The 24,897-nt window shown below is 39.6% G+C and overlaps 1 protein-coding gene across 1 annotated transcript in view; it reads right to left on the bottom strand.

The window, feature by feature from the left end:
- Positions 1-24,897, bottom strand: part of LOC138738980 (protein Niban 2-like) — a 177,510-nt gene that overhangs the window by 53,288 nt on the left and 99,325 nt on the right. Inside the window, exons 4-7 of the mRNA XM_069890284.1 lie at positions 20,512-20,617; positions 8,228-8,395; positions 2,425-2,540; positions 473-577 (exon numbers count right to left, since the gene is read on the bottom strand). Coding sequence (XP_069746385.1) covers positions 473-577; positions 2,425-2,540; positions 8,228-8,395; positions 20,512-20,617 — 495 coding nt within the window. The remainder of the gene's footprint in view (positions 1-472; positions 578-2,424; positions 2,541-8,227; positions 8,396-20,511; positions 20,618-24,897) is intronic.

The following is a 24,897-nucleotide window of genomic DNA, read 5'->3' as shown; positions in this document are numbered from 1 at the left end:
GTCTTGGTGATGTTGAATGCGAAGTTGTTGCTAGTACAGCATTCAGCCAAGTTTTCAATCTCCCTCCTTTATGATGACTCATTGCTCATTTTTATACAGTCTACCATAGTGGTTTAGTCAGCCAATTTGTAAATGGCATGAAATGGCACAGCAAGAACCTGACTGGTTAACCTCAGCAGTGCTCCCTCTACTACGTTTATTCTTTTTGAGGTAAACAGAAGAAAGTCATACACAATATTCCAGCTGTGGTCTCAAGGCCCAGAAATAATTACAGCAAAAGTTTGCTCAAATTCTCTTGCGCTGAAGGCCAACATGCAACTTACCAACTCTCCATGTACCCAATCAGACACCTTCTTTACCGTCACAACATTTTTTTTACAAAAAGATTTAAAGCATCCTTTCACATTTTTGGAAAGACAGTCAATAATTAATCACTTCAAATAAATTATTTTGTTCAATACTAGGTACTCACCAAGATCCAGGTCTTCTGACGTTCGTACAATTTGCCCTTTAATTTTGGATGTATCACTGTTCCCAGCTCTGGAAGAAGCTCCTCCATCACCAAATTAGTTACAATCTGGGGAATAGGTAAGAGAAAGAATTTGAAAATGATTGTTGCCAAAACTTTGCAGAAGCTTTTGAAGCAAATGATTATGATTTCAGCCATTATCACCCACAAAAGCAGCAAGGAGTGTCTGGTCTCTTCATGATTATGAAGAAGTGGAGCAGGCAGTACCCTTCTGTACTATTAGTCTCCTCCTGCCCACCCGGTGACAATTTACTTTGAAGTCGCATCTCAAAGTTGTGATGTAAATGGGTAGAAGAAAGTCATCCATAAACATGACAGAATCCCTTAATGGGGAGAAGTGAAAGCGATTCAGAAATCAATCACTTAAGAAGATTAAGGAAACCAAGTTTGCACAATTGGTTTACGAGGAAGGAGGACACTGTAGTGATAAATTCCTGCTCATCTTATTTTGCGTAGAGAACTGAGGTCAACAATTATTTTATTGAAATGCAAAAACAATATATAGATTATGTCAAAAATTACATATGATATGCATGAGACTGTCTGGTCTTGGAAGCTAAGCAGGCTCAGGCCTGGTCAGTACTTGGAGAGGAGGCCGCCTAGGTTTCTGTAAGGGGCACTGAACAAAGTGGCGACTCTCCGTCTGCCTTACAGTAGGCAAAAGTTGAAAGAATTTCATGGATGCTACATTCTAAATGTAATATTAGATGACAATAATGGAACCTTTACCTTTTACTTTAGCAAGGGTAAGGAGTCTCTCAGCTGCGTCCAACGGTGTGATTTTCCTTAAGTGTAGCTTCACCACCACCAAAATTGTCAGTGCTCTCATTCTACGCATTCTCCACTTCTCACCACCATCAAGGATGGAGATCCTCTTATCCTCACCTTGGAACCCAACAATCTCCACATTCAATGGATCAGCTCTTGAAATTTGTACTGCCTTCAATAAGATTAGTAAATTTGCAAATGTTGCAAAAGTTGGTGGTATTGTGGATAGCAAGGATTTCTAAGGGTCGAAGCAGGATATGGATTGGATCAAAAATTGAGCTGAGTGTTGGCAGATAGAATTTAACCTCAACAAGTTTGAAGTGATGCATTTTGGGAAATTATTTGGGGTTTTTCCAATCAAGGGCGGGGGGGGGTGGTTCCTCAGATTGAGCCAGCATTTAATTGTCCACCCTGAATCAGCCTGACAGACAGCCTGCTTGTCCGAGGTATGAAGATACCAAATCCTGTTCAGGAAGGAGTTCCAGGGTTTAGAATCAGTGGCAGTGAATGGAAAATGACACATTTCCAAGTCAGAACAATATGTGACTTGAGGGACAGCTTCCAGGTGGTGGTATCGTCAAAGCTTTTACTTCCCTTATCTTTCTGGCTAGTTGAATTTGTAGGTTTGCAAAGTCAGTCTATGGAGTTTCATGAGTTGCTGCAGTGAATCCTGCAGAGGGTATAAATTGCTGCTTCTGCATTAATGATTGAGGGAAGGAATGGATGTGGATGGGGTTCCTATCAAGCAGGTGGCTATGTCCAAATATGGTTAGAACTGTATAAGAATGTTGGTGAGATTTCAGAGTATTGTGTGCAAATCTGGCAATCCAGCTAAAGGAAAGATAACTTTACGCTGAAAAAGGTTCATGAGAATATTACCAAGAAAGGAGGGCTCGAGTTATAAGGAAAGGTTGGCTAAGCTAGACCTTTCTCCCTGGAGCATAGGAGATAAGTGGGGACCTGACGGGAATACACAAAATTATAAAGGTAAATAGTCATTGTCTTTTTTCCCCAAGAGTAGGAGAGTCAAAATTTAACTGCATGAAGATGGAAATTAGGCCTCAGCAATCAATGTTGGTCTAGCCACCATACTCAGATTTCAAAAATATGCCAAGAAGGCCATTCACCTGTGATTGATTGCCACACAACATCTCCCAGGTGCCATACTGATCTTTCGACTGACGGTACAGACGGACAGCATTGGTGAATGCTGGAGTCTCCACTTTACAATCTTCAGGTAATCCTAGGATAAGAAGAGAATTCAAGTCCAGTACATGTGAATCATAGCCTAATCACAACATGGAAGGAGACCATTCAGCCCAAGAAATCTGCAGTGTCTACATTATAGCAAAACAACTAGCCCCTCTCATCACAACCTGCAAGTTATTTCTTTTTAGATAATTATATTATAACGCAATGTTTCGGGTCCAAAAAAAAATCAGATTGTGAAAAAAGCAGGATTGCTCTAAACTGGGATCACAAGAAACAAGTGTTTTCAAAAAAATAAAGAACACATACAATATCTGTATTTGCAATCATATTTTTATTTCTTAAAAAAATGACTGAGTCTTTGTTGCCTGAACCTAGCAGGTCAGTGGCGGCGAGTGAAATCCAAAATGCTGCTGAGCTGGGGGATTTTTATATAGTCCACATCCTGGATTTTCAGCCAATGTAGGCTAGCCTCGAGGTACCCAATGGCTTCAGACACTTTTGGGGTGGTGGTGGGGTTCTTCATTGTCATCCTCCTGTCGTTCGGGAACCGGTGTTATAGTAACGTTACGGACGATCTTGCAGTCCGTCAGATGCTCATAAGTCGGACATTGTCATCGGCAGAGTACCACTGGTGTAAATCCTCTTTGCTAATTTCAAAAACCTCTGAGCCTCCCCATCTCTTCATCTGTGAAGCTGTAGAATTTTTGTTCATCATCTTCATCTTCCCTGGTGGATTGTTCTGATGAAAAAGTTGGACCAGACCCTTCTCCCGGCATTTTTCCACACATGTGGAGCTGACTGCTGCCCAGCCCTTCCCAACTTAGTGGCAAACTTCCTTAATGTTCATGCTTTTCAGATAGGCTTCCAAAGTTGTTGAGTCATCTACAATTCTACAAATCAATTTATGCCTGTATAATTCTGCTTGAACACGGAGATGATCCCTGGTCAAGGGGCTGGATTGTAGATGTAGTGTTCTTTGGGAGGTAAGAAACTTGGATCTTACTTTCATGGGTTGGCAGCTGGCAGATGGGCGGGACAATTGTCAAGCAAAAGAAGAGCTTTAGGTTCTAGCTGGTACTTACACGGACAGCAGGGACAAAAGTTATGTAAAACCAATCCTCAAATATGATACTGGTCATCTAAGCATTGCTGCTATGCATGTATTTGAATGGTAACGACTTCATGTTGACATGGTGGAAACAGCAGAGCAAGCGAAATTTGCCAATCATGAGTGGTTTTAACTTGAGTGTTCCGGTCTTGTTAACACAAAACAACAATGTCACACAATCTTTGCACTATTTGAACCCCTAAGCCAAAGGGCGTCATCTTTGCTCCACAGTGTGCGGCCTGGGATCATCTTGTAGAAGAGGCCTGTTTCATCACAATTGTACACTTGTTCTTCGATGTAGCCACCTTCTTCTAAGAGAGTTTTCAGTTCCGCTGGGTATTTGTTGATGGTGATACTGTCAACTGAGCGAATTTCTCCAGACATTGACGCTTGAGAAATCCCGTGACATCGTTGAAATTGGTCTAGCCATCCATTGCTAGCTGTGAACTGTGAGGAATCACTGTTGATCAGCTGGTCAAACCTTGGTTTGAGCTTTGAGAACAGGTCTGGAAATTGGAAGGCCTTCTGAGCGTGCTTGAACAAACCACTCGTACAGGGAGACATCAAAGCTGACATCTTTGGCCGTCTTCATACATTTGGCCTTTAGTTCCGCCTCTTCCTCAACTTTCCAAAGTGACGCGCACAACTTACCTTCCTGAGATTTCCAGCCATCAAGTGTTGATTCTGGTATGCTGAGGTCGCGAGCCACTTGGGTGTGACTTTTATTCTTGATCGTGTCATGTGCGTGAGGCTTATCTTTCACTGAAAAAGATTTGTGTCTTCTAACAGTGCACTCCATTTCAAGCTAAAAACAACTTCAATTCTGGAAAAGGGGTCCGCTGGCTGATCACATTCTATCCGGGTTCATGATAAACCAGGTTGCATTAAATTGGGGTTCCACTGTACCTAACTCTTTTTGACCCCAAGTTATGATCCTTCTACCCTTAGCAGCGCATTCCAGGCCCTGACCAGGTGAAGTGTAAAAATGCTCATCTTCTTGTTCTTTTGGTGAACATATTGTTTCCTGGTTCTTGGCCCTTTCACCACACAGTTTCTCTCCAGTGCCACTGTCCATTCCATTCAGGATTTTAAATCTCTCTATGATTCCCCCACAAAGTTCTGTTTCAAAAATAAGCACAACTTCACCAGCTTATTCACTAATTAAAGTCCCTCATCCCTGGAATCATTCAGTAAATCTCCTCCACAGGATTTCAAAAGTATTTAAATTTTCTCTAATGTGTGGCACAAAAACCAACAAGGTCGGATCAGATACAGCAATGAGCTCTCTGAACCCTTCTCCATTAACAATGGCGTGAAGCAAGGCTGCGTTCTCGCACCAACCCTCTTTTCAATCTTCTTCAGCATGATGCTGAAACAAGCCATGAAAGACCTCAACAATGTTTACATTGCTGTTTACATCCGGTACCGCACGGATGGCAGTCTCTTCAATCTGAGGCGTCTGCAAGCTCACACCAAGATACAAGAGCAACTTGTCCGTGAACTACTCTTTGCAGACGATGCCGCTTTCGTTGCCCATTCAGAGCCAGCTCTTCAGCGCTTGACGTCCTGTTTTGTGGAAACTGCCAAAATGTTTGGCCTGGAAGTCAGCCTGAAGAAAACTGAGATCCTCCATCAGCCAGCTCCCCACCATGACTACCAGCCCCCCCACATCTCCATCGGGCACACAAAACTCAAAACGGTCAACCAGTTTACCTATCTCGGCTGCACCATTTCATCGGATGCAATGATCGACAACGAGATAGACAACAGACTTGCCAAGGCAAATAGCGCCTTTGGAAGACTACACAAAAGAGTCTGGAAAAACAACCAACTGAAAAACCTCACAAAGATTAGCATATACAGAGCCGGTCATACCCACACTCCTGTTCGGCTCCGAATTATGGGTCCTCTACCGGCATCACCTACGGCTCCTAGAACGCTTCCACCAGCGTTGTCTCTGCTCCATCCTCAACATTCATTGGAGCGACTTTATCTCCAACATCGAAGTACTCGAGATGGCAGAGGCCGACAGCATCGAATCCACGCTGCTGAAGATCAAACTGCGCTGGGTAGGTCACGTCTCCAGAATGGAGGACCATCGCCTTCCCAAGATCGTGTTATATGGCGAGCTCTCCACTGGCCACCGTAACAGAGGTGCACCAAAGAAGAGGTACAAGGACTGCCTAAAGAAATCTCTTGGTGCCTGCCACATTGACCACCGCCAGTGGGCTGATATCGCCTCAAACCGTGCATCTTGGCATCTCACAGTTCAGCGGGCAGCAACCTCCTTTGAAGAAGACCGCAGAGCCCACCTCACTGACAAAAGACAAAGGAGGAAAAACCCAACACCCAACCAACCAATTTTCCCTTGCAACCGCTGCAACCGTGTCTGCCTGTCCCGCATCGGACTTGTCAGCCACAAACGAGCCTGCAGCTGACGTGGACATTACTCCTCCATAAATCTTCGTCCGCAAAGCCAAGCCAAAGAAAGAAAGAGAAGTTGATACAAAACTCAAGGAATGGCCAAAATCAGACTTACACTCTGCTTCTATTTATCCATGTTCTGAATGACTAATTCATTATTTTGAGACTGTGATACCATTCAGAAAATACATTTAATTGCCATCTACTCTGTCCAGACTTGTAAGAATGTTGGGCATTTCAAAGAGATCAGTTTATCTGCCTTTCTTAATCACACCAACGAGTGCAATCTCACCAAGGTATTTGTTTCTTTGGGTCTCTATTCAACAACACTCTCCAGGGGCCTGCTATTTACTGTCCTGCCCGATTTAACTTCCCAAAATACTTCACTTCAAATGTCTCCAAGTTAAATTCTATTTGCTATTCCTGCTTTCCTAGTTCACCAAGTCCTGTTTTAACTGAGACAACTTTCCTCCATGTCCACCACACCACTAATTTTGTGCTCGTCTGCAAACTTACTTACCACATCATCCCAAATGAAATGGCAGAAGCTACAGTAGACGTGCCTATGGAAATTTTTCAAAATTTTCTGAACTCTGGGCAAGCCCCAGTGGACTGGAGACAGCAAATGCCACACCACGGTTTATAAAAGGATGTAGACAAAGGGCAGGTAACTAGTTAAGCTTAACATTTGTAGTTATGACAATGTTTGAAGCAATCGTTAAAGAAGAAACAGTAGGGCATCCAGGTTTGCCGATGACATTAAACTGAGCGGAAAAACTAATTGTGCAGAGGGAGCAGATAATCTACGGAGATTTATAAACAAGTCAAGTGAGAGGGCAAGAATTTGGCAGATGGAGTACAATGATGGTAAATACATAATGCTCTACTTTGAAAGAAGAAAAAGGTTATTAAAGTGACGAAAGATTGCTGTAAGCTGTTGTGCAATGGGTCTTGGTAGTGTTTGTGCATGAATTGCAAAGGGGTTTGCAGGTGAAACAGATAACCAAGCAATGAAATGGAATGAAATGAAATCGGTAAGAGGGATTGAATTTAAGAAGAGAGGTTCTGCTGCAACCGTACAGGGAATTGGTAAATCTGCACCTGGAGTACTATGTGTAGTTCTGATCTAATGACTTGAGAAAGGACATTTTTGACCTTGGGGGTGGTGCAGAGAAGGTTCATCAGTTGATTCCAGGGAGGAGGGACTAATCTAGGACTACACAAAAGAAATTCAGAAAAATGAAAGGGGATATTATAGGAATATAAAATTATAACCAGTACCTCTTCCGTGCAAAAAAGTTCAGATGGGGAGAATTTGACATATGTGTCTAAGGACTCTTGACACAAAGCAAGGACAAGCCAACTAAAGGAGAGGCCTTTCTGGACAATAAAGGTAGTCAGGTGACAAATCTCTTGGTGGGTGACCTTCATCATAGTAATGTACAAAGTGAAATCACGTTTTACTAATCTGTCGAGCTCTTTGAAGATGGTTTCAGTGGAGTGGATATGATGGAAACAATGCATTTTCAAAGGGCTTGTAAGGTACTCTAAGGTAAAACATCATGAGATGGGAATGTGTAAGGAGTTACCCTGTACAGGGCTGTAACAAGATGTGAATGCATCCTTGTACTTACAAGATAAGAGAGACATTGATGGATTGAGAGGCAGGAAGCTAGCAGGGAAAGGATAGCAACAGTTTTAGTCATTGGACAAGTAATGATATGATGATGTTCTAAGCATGTATCCAAGGGTATAAAAAATCACCATTTTGCTGATAACGGCAGAATGCATTCTCCGACTAACATTGTTAGTCGCAAGTGTTACAATCCGGTAATAAAGAACAAAGAACCCTGATTTCAACTCAGTCTGGTGTTTGTCTCACTCATTCATGAACAAAGCAGACCTAACAGTACCAAACAGGAGATTACTGAACAGATGAGCACATGGAAATGGGTAGATTGAGAGCTGCTTAAATGGAGGAATTGCTAGAAATCTGGAAAACTAATCTGGATATTGAACTAGATATAATCAACTGGGAAACTATCGAACCAATCATGCTGGAAATTAAAGACCTGGATCACACAGAGTTTAATTATTGAAGCTCACAGGCTAAAAATAGGCAACACTTTGCTTTCCAGAAAGTAAGGTGAATTGAAAAATGAAAATTAGCAACAGAAAACACTCACCATTATTAAGATGACGTACACAATCCTGAAACACAGTGTGCCACTTCCGCTGCTCTTTCTCGGATATAACACAAAAGTAATAATGATGTCCATACGGATGCCATAAAATTGTGCATAACTCTGTCGGCCATCTCAGAAATGGAGAACTGCTGGCCTTCCCCTTGATTCCTGGAAAAAATCAAGAATATTTCTCCCAATTATAACTCTTACTTTGCCATGAATATTTCTATAAGGACAGGAGTAAAGACGCAAGGCCCCTTGGACAAGTTCCGCCGTTCAACGAGATCAATCTATTCTCAGCTGATCTCGAATTCCATTCTTGGTGTTCCAATTGTTGATTAAAAACTGTCTAACTCAACCCAACAATTTTAACACACACTAAAATCCCCGTTATCCAGAATTAAAGCAGCCTTAAGCAACTGACACAAAAAAAATCGCAGAAATTAAATAGGTGAAAAAATGAACGTTTAAAATTTCAAGCAGCTGAAAAATTCACTTATACACCATCTACCAATCCTTATAGGCACTGGTGATGAGGATGCCAGAGGTTTTAGTGTATTACGACCCTCAAAGAAGAAATGGGCAATATCTTCGAGTCAATCGGAGGTCCCTAGATTCTTTGAGGGCAAAAAAAGTTTCAGCTTGACCGTTAAACCTCTCAGAAGCTTTGACAGGTACATTCTAATAAAATCCCATCTCATTCTTCTAAACTCCACACAAATAGGTCTAATTTTCTCAATCATTCTATGCATTATAACTCCAGGGATCAATCCAGTGACCTTCTCTCAATTGCCTCCAATGTAAGTTTCTTGGCCTAAGGTACGATCAAGGTTTCATGGGAAAACCATGCTTCTGGCTCCAATCATTGGGCCACTCTTCTCTTCTCCCCGACTTCCACTGACTCTGCTGAGCTCCTCCAGCAGATTCCATTTAGCTTCTTGTGAACCTTTTCTGCATCCTCTTTAGTTTAATTTATTGAGCATTTTTTTTGCTATTAGTTCAAAACTTCAAAGTTCAGATTTATTGTCAGAGAACATACATGGACATCACATACAACAGTGAGATTCCTTTTCCTGTGGGCCAGGCAGGATTTCTAATTACCAGTAATGTAAACTATACTCGTCCATAATTTTTTGATTTGGTTTTAGAACCATTAGCATTTGCTTTTCATGAGGGCAGGGATTTACAGGAAAGGTAATGAACATAAAGTTTCCCTATACGCAGATAATCTTTTGTTTTTTATATCCAATCCAGATACTTCTTTACCATTCGTACCATCTTTGCTATCTCAATTTAGTCAGTTTTCAGGGTACAAGTTGAATTGGCATAAGAATGAACTTTTACTTTGAGGGGAGTCACATGATGGAGTAGTGGAACTCCAGCCCTCTCCAGAGAAGTAAAAAAAAAGAGAACAAACAAAGGCACAAACATAAAAACCATAACAAAGTGAAAGTAAAAGTGTGGAGAAAATGGCAGCGAAGAAAGAAAAACCAAAAACAACGGGAAGAAAAGAAGAAGGAAGGACGTCGGAGGAGGAAGGTGAAGGCCTTACCGGTACGAGGAGGCCCGCCGTGGAGAGAGAAGACCGCTCCCTGAGGTCAGTGGAAGCCCCGAACTTGGGACTACAAAAATGGCTCACGGAGCCAAACAAAAGTGCGCAACCGTGCAAGACAAAAATAACACTGACGGGAGGGGAGACCAGCTGAGGAGTCGATCTCCACAGCTGAAACAGACAACTACAACACAACAGCAAGAGGAAAACATAGAAAATAACGAGAGCAAGAAAGAAGAGAGTAAAAATAAGAAATCAAAGAAACAACAGATGACCAACCCAGAGGAAGAAGACCAACACCAAGACACTTTTAATAAAAATAAGAAGACCAAACATACCCAACAAAATAAAACAAACAACCCAACAAGAAAACCAGAAGAGACAGAGGTAAAGGACACAGATCCTGGAGTGGACTCAGAAGAAGAGGGGAAGAACACAGAGAAATGGAAGATGAAGGGAAGGGCAAGTACATGGATATATATATTTTTTTAAGAATATATGGAAACAGTAAAAGAATGGCAGTCACAAGAATTCAGTAGAAGAAAAAGTACAGAAGAAAAAGTGAATAGATTAGAGATGATCATGACAGATATAGGAAAAAGAGTAGACAAGGTGAAAGAACGAGAAACAGCCATAGAAATGGAAGTAGATGACTTAAAAAAGAAATTAGAAGAATCTGATAAAAAAAAAGTTAAAGAGACACAGGAGCTGTTAGCTCAGAACATAGATATAATGGAAAATTATAATAGAAGAAACAATATAAAGATAGTGGGTCTTAAGGAAGATGAAGAAGGCAAAAATATGAAAGAATTTATAAAAGAATGGATCCCCAGGGTCCTAGGAAGACCAGAATTATAGGAAGAAATGGAAATAGAAAAGGCACACAGAACATTAGCGCCTAAACCACAACCACAACCACAACAAAAACCAAGATCCATTCAAGTAAAATTCCTAAGATATACCACAAGAGAAAATATATTGGAGAAGGCAATGAAAAAAATAAGAGAAGACAAAAAACCACTGGAATACAAAGGTCAAAATTTTTTTTTTCTATTCAGATATAAGTTTTGAACTCCTGAAGAAGAGGAAAGAGTTCAATGCAGCAAAAACGACCCTATGGAAAAAAGGTTATAAATTTATGTTAAAATACCTAGCGGTACTTAAAATAGTTATTCCTGGGCAGCAAAGCAAACTATTCTCGGATCCGGAAGAAGTATGAAAATTTGCAGAACAACTACAAAACAGACAGAGAGATGAAGAGATGTAACAAGAACAAAAATGACAACAAACTATATGTATGTGTGTGTGTGTGTATATATATATATATATATATATATATGCATATATGTTTATATATAAAAAATAGAGTATAGGTAAGAACTAAGAAGGGGAAGAAAGGAAGCAAGGAGGGAATTAAGAGAGTGACCTTTGTTATATATGAAGATTAAAATCTTTTCTGGGGGGGCTGGGTGGGGAAGAATTACAGTCACTGCAAAATCAGTTGACGCTTGCGAGTGAATTCGCAAATCCAATTGGAGAGGGGAGATGTGGTTGCCCGACAAGGGACAAAGGGCAACTCAGAAAGGGGAGGGACTATTGGGGTTAAAGGAATTTTAGATATGAGAATAGTGGAAATATTTTATGTTTTAGAAATGTTGTCTTATAATGTGTTCAAAAAAAGAAAGCAGAAATGGATAAGAAGGGAAGGTGGTGATGAGGAAATGGAAAGGAAAGATAAACAAAGTATGAAATGACTATGTTAAACTATATGACTTTAAATATTAATGGAATACATAACCAAATCAAAAGGAAGAAACCGTTAAATTTACTGAAAAAAGAAAAAATTGATATAACATTCGTACAAGAAACACATCTAACTGAAGTGGAACACAAGAAATTAAAGAGAGATTGGATAGGACATGTAACAGCAGCATCATATAATTCAAAAGCCAGAGGAGTAGCTATATTAATCAATAAAAATGTACCAATCAAAATAGAAGAGGAAATAATAGATCCAGCAGGGAGATATGTAATGATAAAATGTCAGATATATTCAGAATTTTGGAATTTACTCAATGTATATTCACCTAATGAAGAAGATCAAAAATTTATGCAAGATATCATTTTGAAGATAGCAGACACGTAAGGGAACATACAAATAGGAGGGGATTTCAACCTTAATTTGGATTCAAACATGGATAAAACTGAAAAAAAAACTAACAGAAAGAACAAAGTAACTAAATTTATAATTAAATCGATGCAAGAAATGCAACTTTTGGATATATAGAGAAAACAACACCCAAAGGAAAAGGAATATTCATATTATTTGGGTAGACATAAAACATACTCAAGGATAGACCTATTCCTGTTATCAGCCCACATTCAAGGGAGAGTTTGGAAAACGGAATATAAAGCTAGACTATTATCGGACCACTCACCCCTGTTATTAGCAATAAAGCAAGAGGACATCCGACCAAGAATGTATAGATGGAGATTAAACTCCATGCTATTTAAAAGACAGGATTTTAGAGAATTCATTGAACGACAAATTAATATGTACTTTGAAATAAATACGGAATCAGTGAAAGTTAAGTTTATACTATGGGACACAATGAAAGCGTTCATCAGAGGGCAAATAATAAGTTATGTAACGAAGATGAAGAAGGACTACAATCGGGAAACAGAACAGTTCAAAAGGGAAATAACAAATATAGAAAAAGAATTAGCAATAAAGGAAGATACAACTAAAAGAAGAGAATTGGCAGATAAAAAAATAAAATATGAAACACTACAAACATATAAGGTGGAGAAGAACATAATGAAGACAAAACAGAAATATTATGAGCTAGGAGAAAAAACGCACAAGTTTCTAGCGTGGCAGCTTAAGACAGAACAAACTAAAAGAATGGTGTTGGCATTAAGGAAGAAGGACAAACAAATTACATATAATCCAATGGAGATCAATGAAAACTTCAGGGAATTCTACCAGCAACTATATCAAACTGAAAACGAAGGGAAAGAAGACAAAATAGATGAATTTCTAACTAAAATTGAACTACCGAAATTACAAACAGAGGAGCAAAATAAATTAATAAAACCATTTGAAATAGAAGAATTACAGGAGATATTAAAAAAACTACCAAACAATAAAACACCAGGAGAGGATGGATTCCCAATAGAATTCTATAAAACATTTAAAGACTTATTAATTCCTCCCCTCCTGGAAGTAATCAACCAGATTGATAAAACACAAAGCTTACCAGATTCATGCAAAACAGCAATAATTACAGTAATACCAAAGACAGGGAAAGATCCACTTTCACCAGTGTCATATAGACCAATATCTCTACTTAACACAGATTATAAGATAATAGCTAAACTATTAGCAAACAGATTGGCCGACTATGTACCAAAAATAGTAAATCTAGACCAAACTGGATTTATTAAAAAAAGATGAACAACAGACAATATCTGTAAATTTATTAACTTAATTCATGCAGTAGAAGGAAATAAATCTCCAACAGTAGCAGTTGCTTTAGACGCAGAGAAGGCCTTTGACAGAGTAGAATGGAATTATTTATTCAAAGTACTACAAAAATTCAGCCTACCAGAGAAATATATTAATTGGATTAAAGCATTATATCAGGGGCCACTGCCGAAAGTGACAGTAAATGGATATATATGAAAACAATTTAACTTAAGCAGCTCAACAAGGCAGGGATGTCCACTATCTCCCTCATTGTTCACGTTAGCTATAGAACCACTAGCAGAACTGATACGAACAGAAAATAAAATAAAAGGGATAAAAATAAAAGAGAAGGAATATAAAATCAGTCTATTTGCAGATGACGTTATAATATACTTAACAGAACCAGAAATATCAATAAAAGAATTACATAGGAAATTGAAGGAATATGGAGAAGTATCAGGGTACAAGATCAACGCAAATAAAAGTGAAGCAATGACAATGAATAATGCGGATTTCACAAAGTTTAAGAAAGAATCGCCATTTAGATGGCAAACACAAGCAATGCGATACCTAGGTATACAACTAAATAAAAACCTCGGCCATCTATATAAACTCAATTACCATTCATTCATGAAAAAATTACAAGACGACTTAGAGCATTGGAAAGACTTACCACTAACACTGATAGGAAGGATAAACTGTATTAAAATGAATATTTTCCCAAGGATACAATACCTATTTCAGTCATTACCAATACACCTAACAGAGAAATTCTTTAAGGAGTTAAAGAAAATAATAAGGAAATTCTTATGGAAAGGGGGGAAACCGAGGATAGCACTAGATAAATTAACAGAATGGTACAAACAAGGAGGCTTACAACTACCAAACTTTAAGAATTATTATAGAGCCACACAATTAAAATAACTATCAGATTTTTATCAAACAAGGGAAAAACCAGATTGGACCAGATTAGAACTAGATAAAATAGGGGAGAAGATACCTGAACATATACTATATAAATGGGATGAAAAATTGGTCCAACGTAGGAATTCACAGGTATTGCATCATCTGCTCAACATTTGGAAGAAGATTCATGTAGAAAGGAATAAAACAAATGACCAACTACCAAAACAAATATTGACGCAAAATCAGCAAATCCCTTTCACAATAGATAACCTTTCCTTCAGAGAATGGGAAAGAAAAGGGATCAAAAGAATAGAAAATTGTTTTTCGTGAAATAAATTATTATCCTTTGAACAAATGAAGGATAAATATAATATAACTCACGATACAATGTTTGCATACTACCAACTGAAAACCTACTTGAAGGACAAATTGGGAAACAGTCTGAGGTTACCAGAAGGAAGCAATTTTGAATAATGTGATTACAGACACAATGATAATTAAAAAAATTTGTAACAAACATCTACATCAAATTGCAAGAAAAGGACAACGAGGAAACAAACGGTAAACCTAAACAAAAATGGGAACAAGATCTAAACATAAAGATAAAGAATGAAACATGGGAGAAGTTATGCTCCGGAACTATGAGAAATACAATAAACACGAGGTTATGCATGATACAATATAACTGGATACACAGGCTATACATCACACCTCAAAAGTTAAATAAATGGGACCCAACAGTATCAGACAGATGTTTTCGCTGTAAAAAGGAAATGGGAACAACAATTCATGCAATTTGGACATGTGAGAAAGTGGAAAAATTTTGGGAAGATCTAAACCAGATATTAAATAAAATCACAAAAAGCAATATACCAAAAAACCCAAAGATCTTCCTCCTAAGTAATATAAGAAACAAAGAATTTGGACTCGATTTGGATGGAGCACAAAAAAGATTTGTTACGATAGCCCTAGCTGTAGCAAAAAAAATGTATTATGTCAACCTGGAAATTAGAAGACAACTTGAGAATACAACAATGGTATATAGAAATGAATAAATGTATTCCATTAGAAAAAATAACATAATTTAAGAAATAACATTACAATATTCGAACAAATATGGGAGTCACACATGAAACACAATAGAGAAATCCTACCATGGACTTCAACACCTAAAATGACAGAAGGAGAAGATAATGAAAAGAACTGACTCAGTAAAATTTCTTGTTTATTTTTATTAAGTGACAACATTGTTTAATGGGTTTAATGTATCTTATAGATTGAACTTCAAATAAATGGGGAAGGGGGTGAGGGAGGGAGGGAAGGGAGGGGGGGAAAAGGGGAAAAAAATGACACTATATATTTAAGAAGAAAAATGTCTGTATGTATCTTGGTCAATATGGTTTATAGTGTGAAAAATAAAAAAAATTTAAAAAGAATGAACTTTTACTCTTAATTTTAATTTTCCTTTCAGATTGTGAGGGAACAATTTACTTATCTTGGTATTACAACTGAAGCTATAAACATCTTTTTAATTATTTTTTTTCTATTTTATTTAAACATGTTCAATTATCCTTAACAAGATGGCCACCTTTATCTATTTCTATGATTGGTCTCATTAATTTTATTAAAATTAACATTTTACCTAAATTTTTTATACCTTTTCCAATCTTTACCAATTTTTATTCCTAAATCTTTTTTTTTATTTTCTCGTTCTCCTTCTTACATGTGGCTAGGAAAGTCCACCCCCCCTCCCCCCACCATTCCCCCACTTGAATAAAGTAAATTTTCAAAAATCTAAAAGGAATGGTGGCTCGGCGTTTCCTAACTCTAGATTTTATTACTGGTTAGTCAATATACGCAACTTGATTCTTTTATTACAATTTGATAACCGAATTGACCGTCCCACTTGGGTTGCAACAGATCTAAACTTTACTAAGAATATTTCCATGCTGGCAATTCTTGGGTCTTTATACAAACTAACTGACAACCTAGTCGTTAAACATAATTTGAAAATATGGGCACAATTTAGAGGGTTTTTTTTTAGATTTTAGAGCTTTTCTCTTGCTAGCCCCTGTAGTGGCCGACACAGGAAATGGCCGTTGAACGTGTGATTGAACAGACGACATGCGAGCTGAGTGGCCTGTTACCATAGAATGGATGGATGTTCACGGTGGTGGAGTGCAGCAGCTGTTACTGGACACTAACCTCAGGGTCAACTCCATTTTGGTGGACATTAAGGGGCATCACTGGTACATGTCCGGATTTCCAAACCCTCTCACTCAATGCCACTAAACTTACTGCCCCAGCTGCACTCAGTGAATACTGCTGATAATGAATTTGCTCAAATCCGAGCAAGGTTTCCCTCCATCACTATGTCTCATTTCAACTCAGCAGAGCCGAAACATGGGGTGGGGCATGAGATTGTCACAGAGGGCCTTCCCCTCCACGCTAGAGCATGGTTCCTTCCCCCCGAGAAACTCACCCTGGCTGGAGAGGAGTTTTGGAAGATGGAGGAACTCGGCATTGTGCGGCACTTCGACAGCTCCATATGGTACCAAAGGCAGCTGGGGGTTGAGGGCCTTGCGGAGACTACCGCCGCCTCACCGAAGCCACCACACCCAACAGATATTCCGTGCCCCTAATTTTCAACGCTACCCTGCAAGGGGCACGGATATTCTCTAAGGTGGACCTCATCAGGGGTTATCATCAGATCCTAGTCCACCCTAATGACATTGCAAAGACTACCATTATACTCCCCCTTTGGTTTGTTTGAATTCCTCTGCATGCCCTTTGGGTTAAAAAAACTCAGCTCAAACCTTCTAGAGGTTAATGGACGCAGTGGGCCAGGATCTTCGTTTATTTAGACAACATTTTGATAGCCAGCCGCAACCATACTGAGCACGCCGCTCACGGTAGACTATTGTGTTCAAGACTAAGTGAGTTTGGCTTAATCATTAATTTGGCCAAGTGCCATTTTGTCCGAGAGACAACTGATTTCCTGGGGTACTACATTGACCAACACGTGGTCAGGCCATTGCCTGCAAAAGTGGACGCCATTTGATCCTTACCTAGACCATCATCTGTGAAGGGCCTGCAAGAGTTGCAGGTATGTTCAATTTCTATCACCGCTTTATACCAGTGGTGGCCCACAAAGGTTATTCCCCATCATGACAGGGCCAAGAAGAACAATGAATGGACAAAGGCAGCAACTGAGGCTTTCCAGCCAGCTAAAGATGCCCTGGCCAACAACACATTCCTTGTGCATCCGAGGACAGACACCCCAACTGCCCTCTCTGTGGACACCTCCAGCACAGCGGTCAGGGGTGTACTTGAGCAACTGCTTAATAGACAGTTGCAGCTGTTGGCCTTTTTCAGTAAACATCTCAGGCCACCAGAGCTCAAGTACAGTGCCTTTGATCCAGAGCTGCTAGCCTTATACCTGGCAATTCAGCATTTCCGCTACTTCCTGGAGGGCAGGGAGTTCAAAATTTTTGCAGACCACAAGCCACTCACTTTTGCTTTCAGCAAGGTGTCAGACCTGTGATCAGCCAGGCAACAGCACCACCTGTCCTATATCTCTGGCGTGCTGTTAGTCATCCCAGGCAGATTCATAGTTGGATCCAAGGATATGGGGGACTCTCGGAAGCTACCGTCTCACCTGCGCAAGCGCCTAGGCACAATGGCCCCAATGCAGTCCAGGGCCCACGGCCAAGCCAGAACTTTCATACCACTAAATTTTACTGACTGTAGGCACGTATTTTGTATGACATGGGGCACATCGGCCACCCCTCCAGTGGCCTTATGGAGGGCCATACCGCGTCAACAGACACAACTCCACCGCGTGTTGGACATCGGCAGCAGGGAGGAGACCTTCACGCTGGAACGGCTGAAACCAGCCCACTTGGACTTTAGCCAGCCAGTCACTCATCAAACCCCATGGTGCAGGGGCTGACCTCCAAAAGACACTACTTTCGCAGGTTCTTGCGGGGGGGAGGGGTGGGAGAGGGAATCGTGTAGCGGTCCGTGCCCTACTCCGCAGTCCGACACAGGAAATGGCCGTCGAATATGGCGATAGAATAGATGACATGAGCTGTGTGGCCTGTTGCCATAAGTCGCAACAGCAGTGGCCAAACTAGCCAATCGCCAGTGGCAGATCGCAGGGCGACCAATCTGGACCAGCGGATCACAAGGCAACCAATCTGCGGCCGGCAGATCACAAGCCACGCCTGTGTAGATACAGCAGTCAACCTATAAAAGCCGGAGCAGAGAGCCGAATAAACTCAGTGTCGACCGCACTCTCTCAGTGTGAGCCTCTTTCTTCGAGCAATAACCCTGAGCTATAACCATAGCATGGTGCTACACCCTATTATATCCAATCATCTCTTTCATCCATCTTTGCAACCCTCTGCCTTCAAGGATTGGCCGATTGGGTACGAAATGTTTTAAAGGCCTTTTTATTGACAACAATTTTGCATCATTTGAACAATTGGTGATAAAATTTAACTTATCTGAAGCTCAATTTTTAGCTATTTACAAATTAGACATTTTATTCAATCTCAGATTCCTGATTTTCCTGGGAATCCCGAGGCGAATACTTTTGATACATTCTGTGAACTAACACCTCCTTATAAAGGCTTAATATCTCTTATTTATGACAAATTGGCTGTTTTAAGACCGGTCCTATTAATTAAAATCAAGAACACCTGGGAGCAGGATTTGAACCTGTCATCATCCAATGAGGTTTGAAATTCCACTTTCAAACTGTCCAGCGCGACATCCCTTTGTGCTCGGCATTGCCTGCTGCAATTTAAAGTGGTTCATAGAGCACTTATGTCTAAATTAAAATTGCCTCATTTTTATTTGGACATAAATCTCTGACATGATAAATGTAAAACAGGTGATGCTTCCTCAAATCACAAGTTTTGGACCTGCCCTAGCTTAGAAAAATGTTGGAAAGACGTTTTTCAAACATATCAGCGATTTTAAATTTAAAATTGGAATCTAGCCCTTTAGTTGCTCTTTTTGGAACATTCCAAGATGATGTGTTACTAACTAATTCAATGCCACATTTTATATATTATTAATTGATGGCCAGACTTTGATTAAATGAAAAGATAAATTTCCACCTGCACATGCACAATGGCTAAGGGATGTTATGTTTTGTTTAAACTTGGAAAAAAATTAGATATGCAGTTAATAACGCAAATATTAAATTTCAAATGATATGAGGCTCATTCTTGGACTACTATCACCATCTTAAGACTGTGCCACCTGGATTTATTAAAGTTAACCTTTGCCCCTGCTCAGGGGAAGGGGTTTAGTTAGCCACTACTTTAGTGTTATAATCGTGTTATATGGCGAGCTCTCCACTGGCCACCGTGACAGAGGTGCACCAAAGAAAAGGTACAAGGACTGCCTAAAGAAATCTCTTGGTGCCTGCCACATTGACCACCGCCAGTGGGCTAATAACGCCTCAAACCGTGCATCTTGGCGCCTCACAGTTTGGCGGGCAGCAACCTCCTTTGAAGAAGACCGCAGAGCCCACCTCACTGACAAAAGGCAAAGGAGGAAAAACCCAACACCCAACCCCAACCAACCAATTTTCCCTTGCAACCGCTGCAATCGTGTCTGCCTGTCCCGCATCGGACTTGTCAGCCACAAACGAGCCTGCAGCTGACGTGGACTTTTTACCCCCTCCATAAATCTTCGTCCACGAAGCCAAGCCAAAGACGTTAGTGTATTGAGAGTGCTTTGGAACTTGTATTTAAGATCATTATTGTCATTTTCTTCGTAACACACTTCATAATTGTTTTGTTCAATTTTTTTTACTGTGAAATATCAAAAAATATTTTAAGAAGCAAAAACTATACTTAAGAACAAAGAAATGTGTACAAAAGAAAGGTATGCAAACAAAAATGTAAACAAACTAACTGTATAAATACTGAGCAATGTAAGAGTCCTTAAATGAATCTGCAAATTAGTTTGTTCTTCAGGATTTTGATGGTTGACGGGTAGCAGCTATTTCTGAACCTCGAAGTACAAGTTCTGGCACTTGTACCTCTTTCCAAATGTATGCTGTATCCAATTGATTATTTTTTTTCTGCAATCCTAAACAAAGTTCAATTTTAGTTTCTCACCACCACTTTGAATCTCTCTTCCAATTTCTCCCTGCACCTTTGACCTTCCCAAACCCAATACCTGCATTCCCAGAAATATTCGATAATTTGACTAAAATTTACCTCACAAAAGGCAATAACTTTCTATGGCAAGGTGATTTTTCTTTAATCTAATTTATTTAAATGCATTAACTTCTCCATTGTCTCTCATTGCCATCGAAAGAAATACATTGGAATTTACCTGGCATACTGTTGTTGACCAACTCCAGATACTGATCCATCGACTTCACCACCTTGTAGCCTGCAAAATTAATAATTTCCTTTGGACTAGATCCTCTGTCAAAGGCCTGCAAAGAAAATTTTGATTTAGTTTCAAACACTTTCTTACTAAAATAGTCCTTTAAAAATTATGAGATCACAAAAGTTTGATTTAAAATCACAGAAATTGTGTTTCACTCAGTGATACTGAACACCTATGAGAAGGAAGAGCCTTCACAAATAGCCTTTGCTGGGCTGATATTTTACCTTACTTTCCTGGACTGACTTCATATCCTTGTATTCTTTAATTCCAAAAACAAATTATCTGCCTTAATTATACTCAGCAAAGGAAGCTTCTCAGCCATCTTGAGTCTAGATCTCTAGTCACCAGCATCTGGGTGACAAAATGCATAAATCCTTAATCAGGGATGGTCATCCTGTTCTAGGCATATCAACTAACAGAAGTAATAACATTACATGTTAAGATCATTTTATTATTGGTATCAGAGAGATTGGCAGTACAGAAACAGGTCATTTGACCCACAACGTCAACAATAACCTGTATTGCCCACATTTGGCTTTGACTATTTATGTACCTGTTTAAATGTCTCTTGAATGTATTGATTGAATCCAAGTCCACCACCTTCACTGGTGGCAAGTTCAAGATATCAACCACTGTGCAATAAAAAAAATCTACTCCTCAAATCTCCTTTCCACTCATCTTAAAAGCAGACCTTCTTGATTTTGATCCCTCCTAGTATGGAAAAAAAGATACTGACTATCTACCCCAATCCCATCCTTTCCTCTTACATTCTGATACACGTCTATCAGATCATCCTTCAGCCTCCTTTGTTCTAGTCGATGAGATTACCCAATTTCTCCCCATATCTGATTATTCTCTCAACATTCTCTGGTGCAACCCACAATAATCCAAGTGTGGTCTAACCACCTTTAGTAAAGTTTCAGCATTAACGTCCCAATTGTATACTCTATGCCCTGACCTATAAAGATGAAGATACCATGTTCCTCCTTCGCCATCACATCTACCAGTGTTGCCATTTTCAGGGAAATATGGACCAGAGTCCCAAGGTTCACCAAAAATTCTTCAAACTCTAGCATTTACCATCTATTCTCAAACCCTATTTGATTTTCCAAAATGCTTCACCTTGTACTTGTTAAGATTAAATTCTTCCTGACAATATTGTACCCAACTTTCATTCAGATCTTTGGCTGCTCAAGTTCCCGGGACAGGATGGGATATACCGCAGATGCCTACGGGAAGTGAGGAAAGAGATTGCTGGTGCATTGATGATGATCTTTCCATCCTCTCTGGCCACAAAAGTGGCAAATGCAGTTCCTTTGTTCAAGAACAGTAAGAAGAATAGTGGAAATTGTAGAGCCTTATGTCAGTGGTGGACAGAACACTTTGAACCAGTTGCCACAATTCTATTAGCTTTAAGATAGTCATGGAAAAAAAAGGTCCTAAAATTAGAATCAAAAAGCCAATTTAGCAACAAGATTAGGCAGGAGTTAACAATAATGGACTGGACTCACAATTTCTAATGATATATTTGCTCCTCTAATTCCTGTGATTATTGGGGTAGCCAAATAGAAGTGATCATTTCCTTTATTCCTAAATTCCTCCCATTGCTTCATGGGATAATCCTCCTGGAACAGTCTTTCTTATTAACGCCATGATATCCTCCTTCGTCTTCTCCATCTTCTCTTACCTCTACGACTTATGTAGTAGCATCTATACCCTGGAACAATGATCTGCCAGTTCTGCCCAAATCTCAACCTGTAATAGCAATCATAATCCAGTCCAATGTACCCACCCCTGCTGAGTTAAATCTGCTCTACCTGGCAGGGTTCTTGCATTAAAACAAACGCAAGGTAGTCTATCAAACTTTACTCACTCCCTATTCTGCTCCTGCCAGCCCTGTCTACTGAATTTCCCAGCTTTAACTTCTATATCTATTCAAATGTCATGTTATTATGTTTGGTTACAAACCCCTGGGCACATTGTAATTTAATCACAGTAATATTTACATGATTGATGGTAGCTGAATCTCATTATTACAATTTTGATGTTTCAAATCATTGCTTACATTACAATACTTTTCAAAATAAGATTCTCCGATGCATTTTATTCAGAGCTATGATTTATTAGCTTTGAAAGACCTGCTACACCTTTTGAACAAGATTTGGACTAATCTATAAAACAGCATTTGTTCATCTGTCACACGTGTTATATGGTAACACAGATCAGGATTTAAAGGAAAATCTTTTGCCTAAAAAAACAGCTTTTGGCACTCAGACAATATAGGTTTGTTGTCTTTGTTCCCAAACTATTGCACAATATGACTTCATTGTGTATTTGAACAGATGAGATATCCTTGAAATTTTTATTTTTTCACTTATTTCTGTAGCCAGCATAGATTTAATAAAATTGTTCTCACAGATCTAGATGGTTGCAAAAAGTACCAAATGTCTGAAGTGGATACCTTCTGCATAAAAGCTTCTGCATAAATGGGGCAGGCAAGCTTTGCATCTCTTTTCGGTGACACCACACCATATTTAAAATATTATAGTTAGAAAAACATGACACACAAATTCTTTGTGGTAATCTTTTGGGAGTGTCCATAATTCTGAAAAGGAGCATGAGAAGTTGAATTATTTTAGATGACTAAACTCCACAGTTAAGCCACACCTTGACAAACCAGTTTGTTTCGTTTCTTGTACAACAAGACTCAGGAGTGGAATTGGCCATTCAGCCCATCCAGTCTTCCCATCCATTCCATCATGGCTGATTTACTACCCTGTTCAACCCCATTCTTCTGCTTTCTCCCTATAACTTTCAATTTCCTTACTAATGAAGAATCCATCCACGACCGTCCTAAATATACCTAATGTCAGCTTCCACCACAAGAAATTCCATAGACTGACCATCCCCTGAATAAGGAGATTCCTCCATCTCTCTTCTAACAAACATTTTTGTATTCTGAGGGTTTGTCCTCTGATCCCAGACTCCCACACCATCGGGGTTGGGATGTTATGGTCAAGTTGTACAAGACATTGGTGAGGCCAAATGTGGAGTATTGTGTGCATTTTTGGTCACCTAACTACAGAAAAGATATCAATAAGATAGAAAGAGTGCGGAGAAGATTTACTAGGATATGGCCCGGAATTCAGAAACTGAGTTACAGGGAAAGTTTAAACAGGTTCGGACTTTATTCCCTGGAGTTTAGAAGAATGAGGAGTGATTGAGGTATTTAAAATTATGAGGGGGTTAGACAGAGTAAATGTAGATAAGCTTTTTCCACTGAGTGTAGGTGAGATACAAACCATAGGACATGGGTTGAGAGTGAAAGGGGAAAAGTTTAGGGAGGCTGTGAGGGGAAATTTCTTCAAAAAGAGTGTGGTGGGAGTGTGGAACAAGCTGCCAACTGAGGTGGTGAATGTGGGCTCAGTTTTAACATTTAAGAAGAAATTGGACAGGTATATGGATGGGAGAGGTATGGAGGGCTATGGATTGGATGCAGGTCTGTGGGACTAGGCCAAAAAAAATGGTTCAGCACAGACTAGAAGGGCCGAAGGGGCCTGTTTCTGTGCTGTAGTGCTCTAAGGTTCTATGGAAGTATCCTCCTCATGTCCACTCTATCCAGTTCTTTTAGAATTGAGATCTCCAAATGGGGAATTTTTTCAATATTTTCCTTTATAAGTAGAAGAGATTAGTCCAATTAGATCATCAACATTGAATATCTCGTAATATTAGAATTTGAGGTGAAGTTTTTAAAAGGCAATTTCCATTTTATTCAAGCATTGTGCACAAGACTTATTATTCATATTCTGTATTGCATTATATAAATGTTGTGGAACTAATATGTAGACAATATATAACATGCAATATTTCTCTCTACCATATCAATGAAATATTTTAAAACTTATTGAGATTCTCTCCCCCCCCCCCCCGCCCCCCCCCCCAATCCATCTGTAGGAGCCGGAATATACCTGATCACGTTGATTTTTTTGTTGACTTAATGTAGCGACTAACTATGCATAAAAAAACCGCTAGGAGGCTAAGTGGGCTCTTTACTATGACGCATTCAAGGAAATCAAAAGGACTCGTAACCTCTATAAATTTGGTAAAGATAACGTCTGTGATAATGCCCATCCTAATGTAGTCTTAACACCATTGATAACTGTCAACAAAAATTATCGGAGCCCTACTCACCCACCGTCTATCTCACCATTGCAGTCAACATGGGCTAACTGACTCTCTAAGCCTGCCCAAACCCTAAACCACGTGGCAACAACCCACACGCGCATGGGTTGAAACAGAGCGCACATAGCCTCGGGACCCCGGGAT

This window comes from Narcine bancroftii, chromosome 1, assembly GCF_036971445.1.
Source record: "Narcine bancroftii isolate sNarBan1 chromosome 1, sNarBan1.hap1, whole genome shotgun sequence".
NCBI lineage: Eukaryota > Metazoa > Chordata > Chondrichthyes > Torpediniformes > Narcinidae > Narcine > Narcine bancroftii.
Note: the sequence above shows the minus strand (reverse complement) of the source record. Positions and strands in the feature narration are given on the sequence as shown.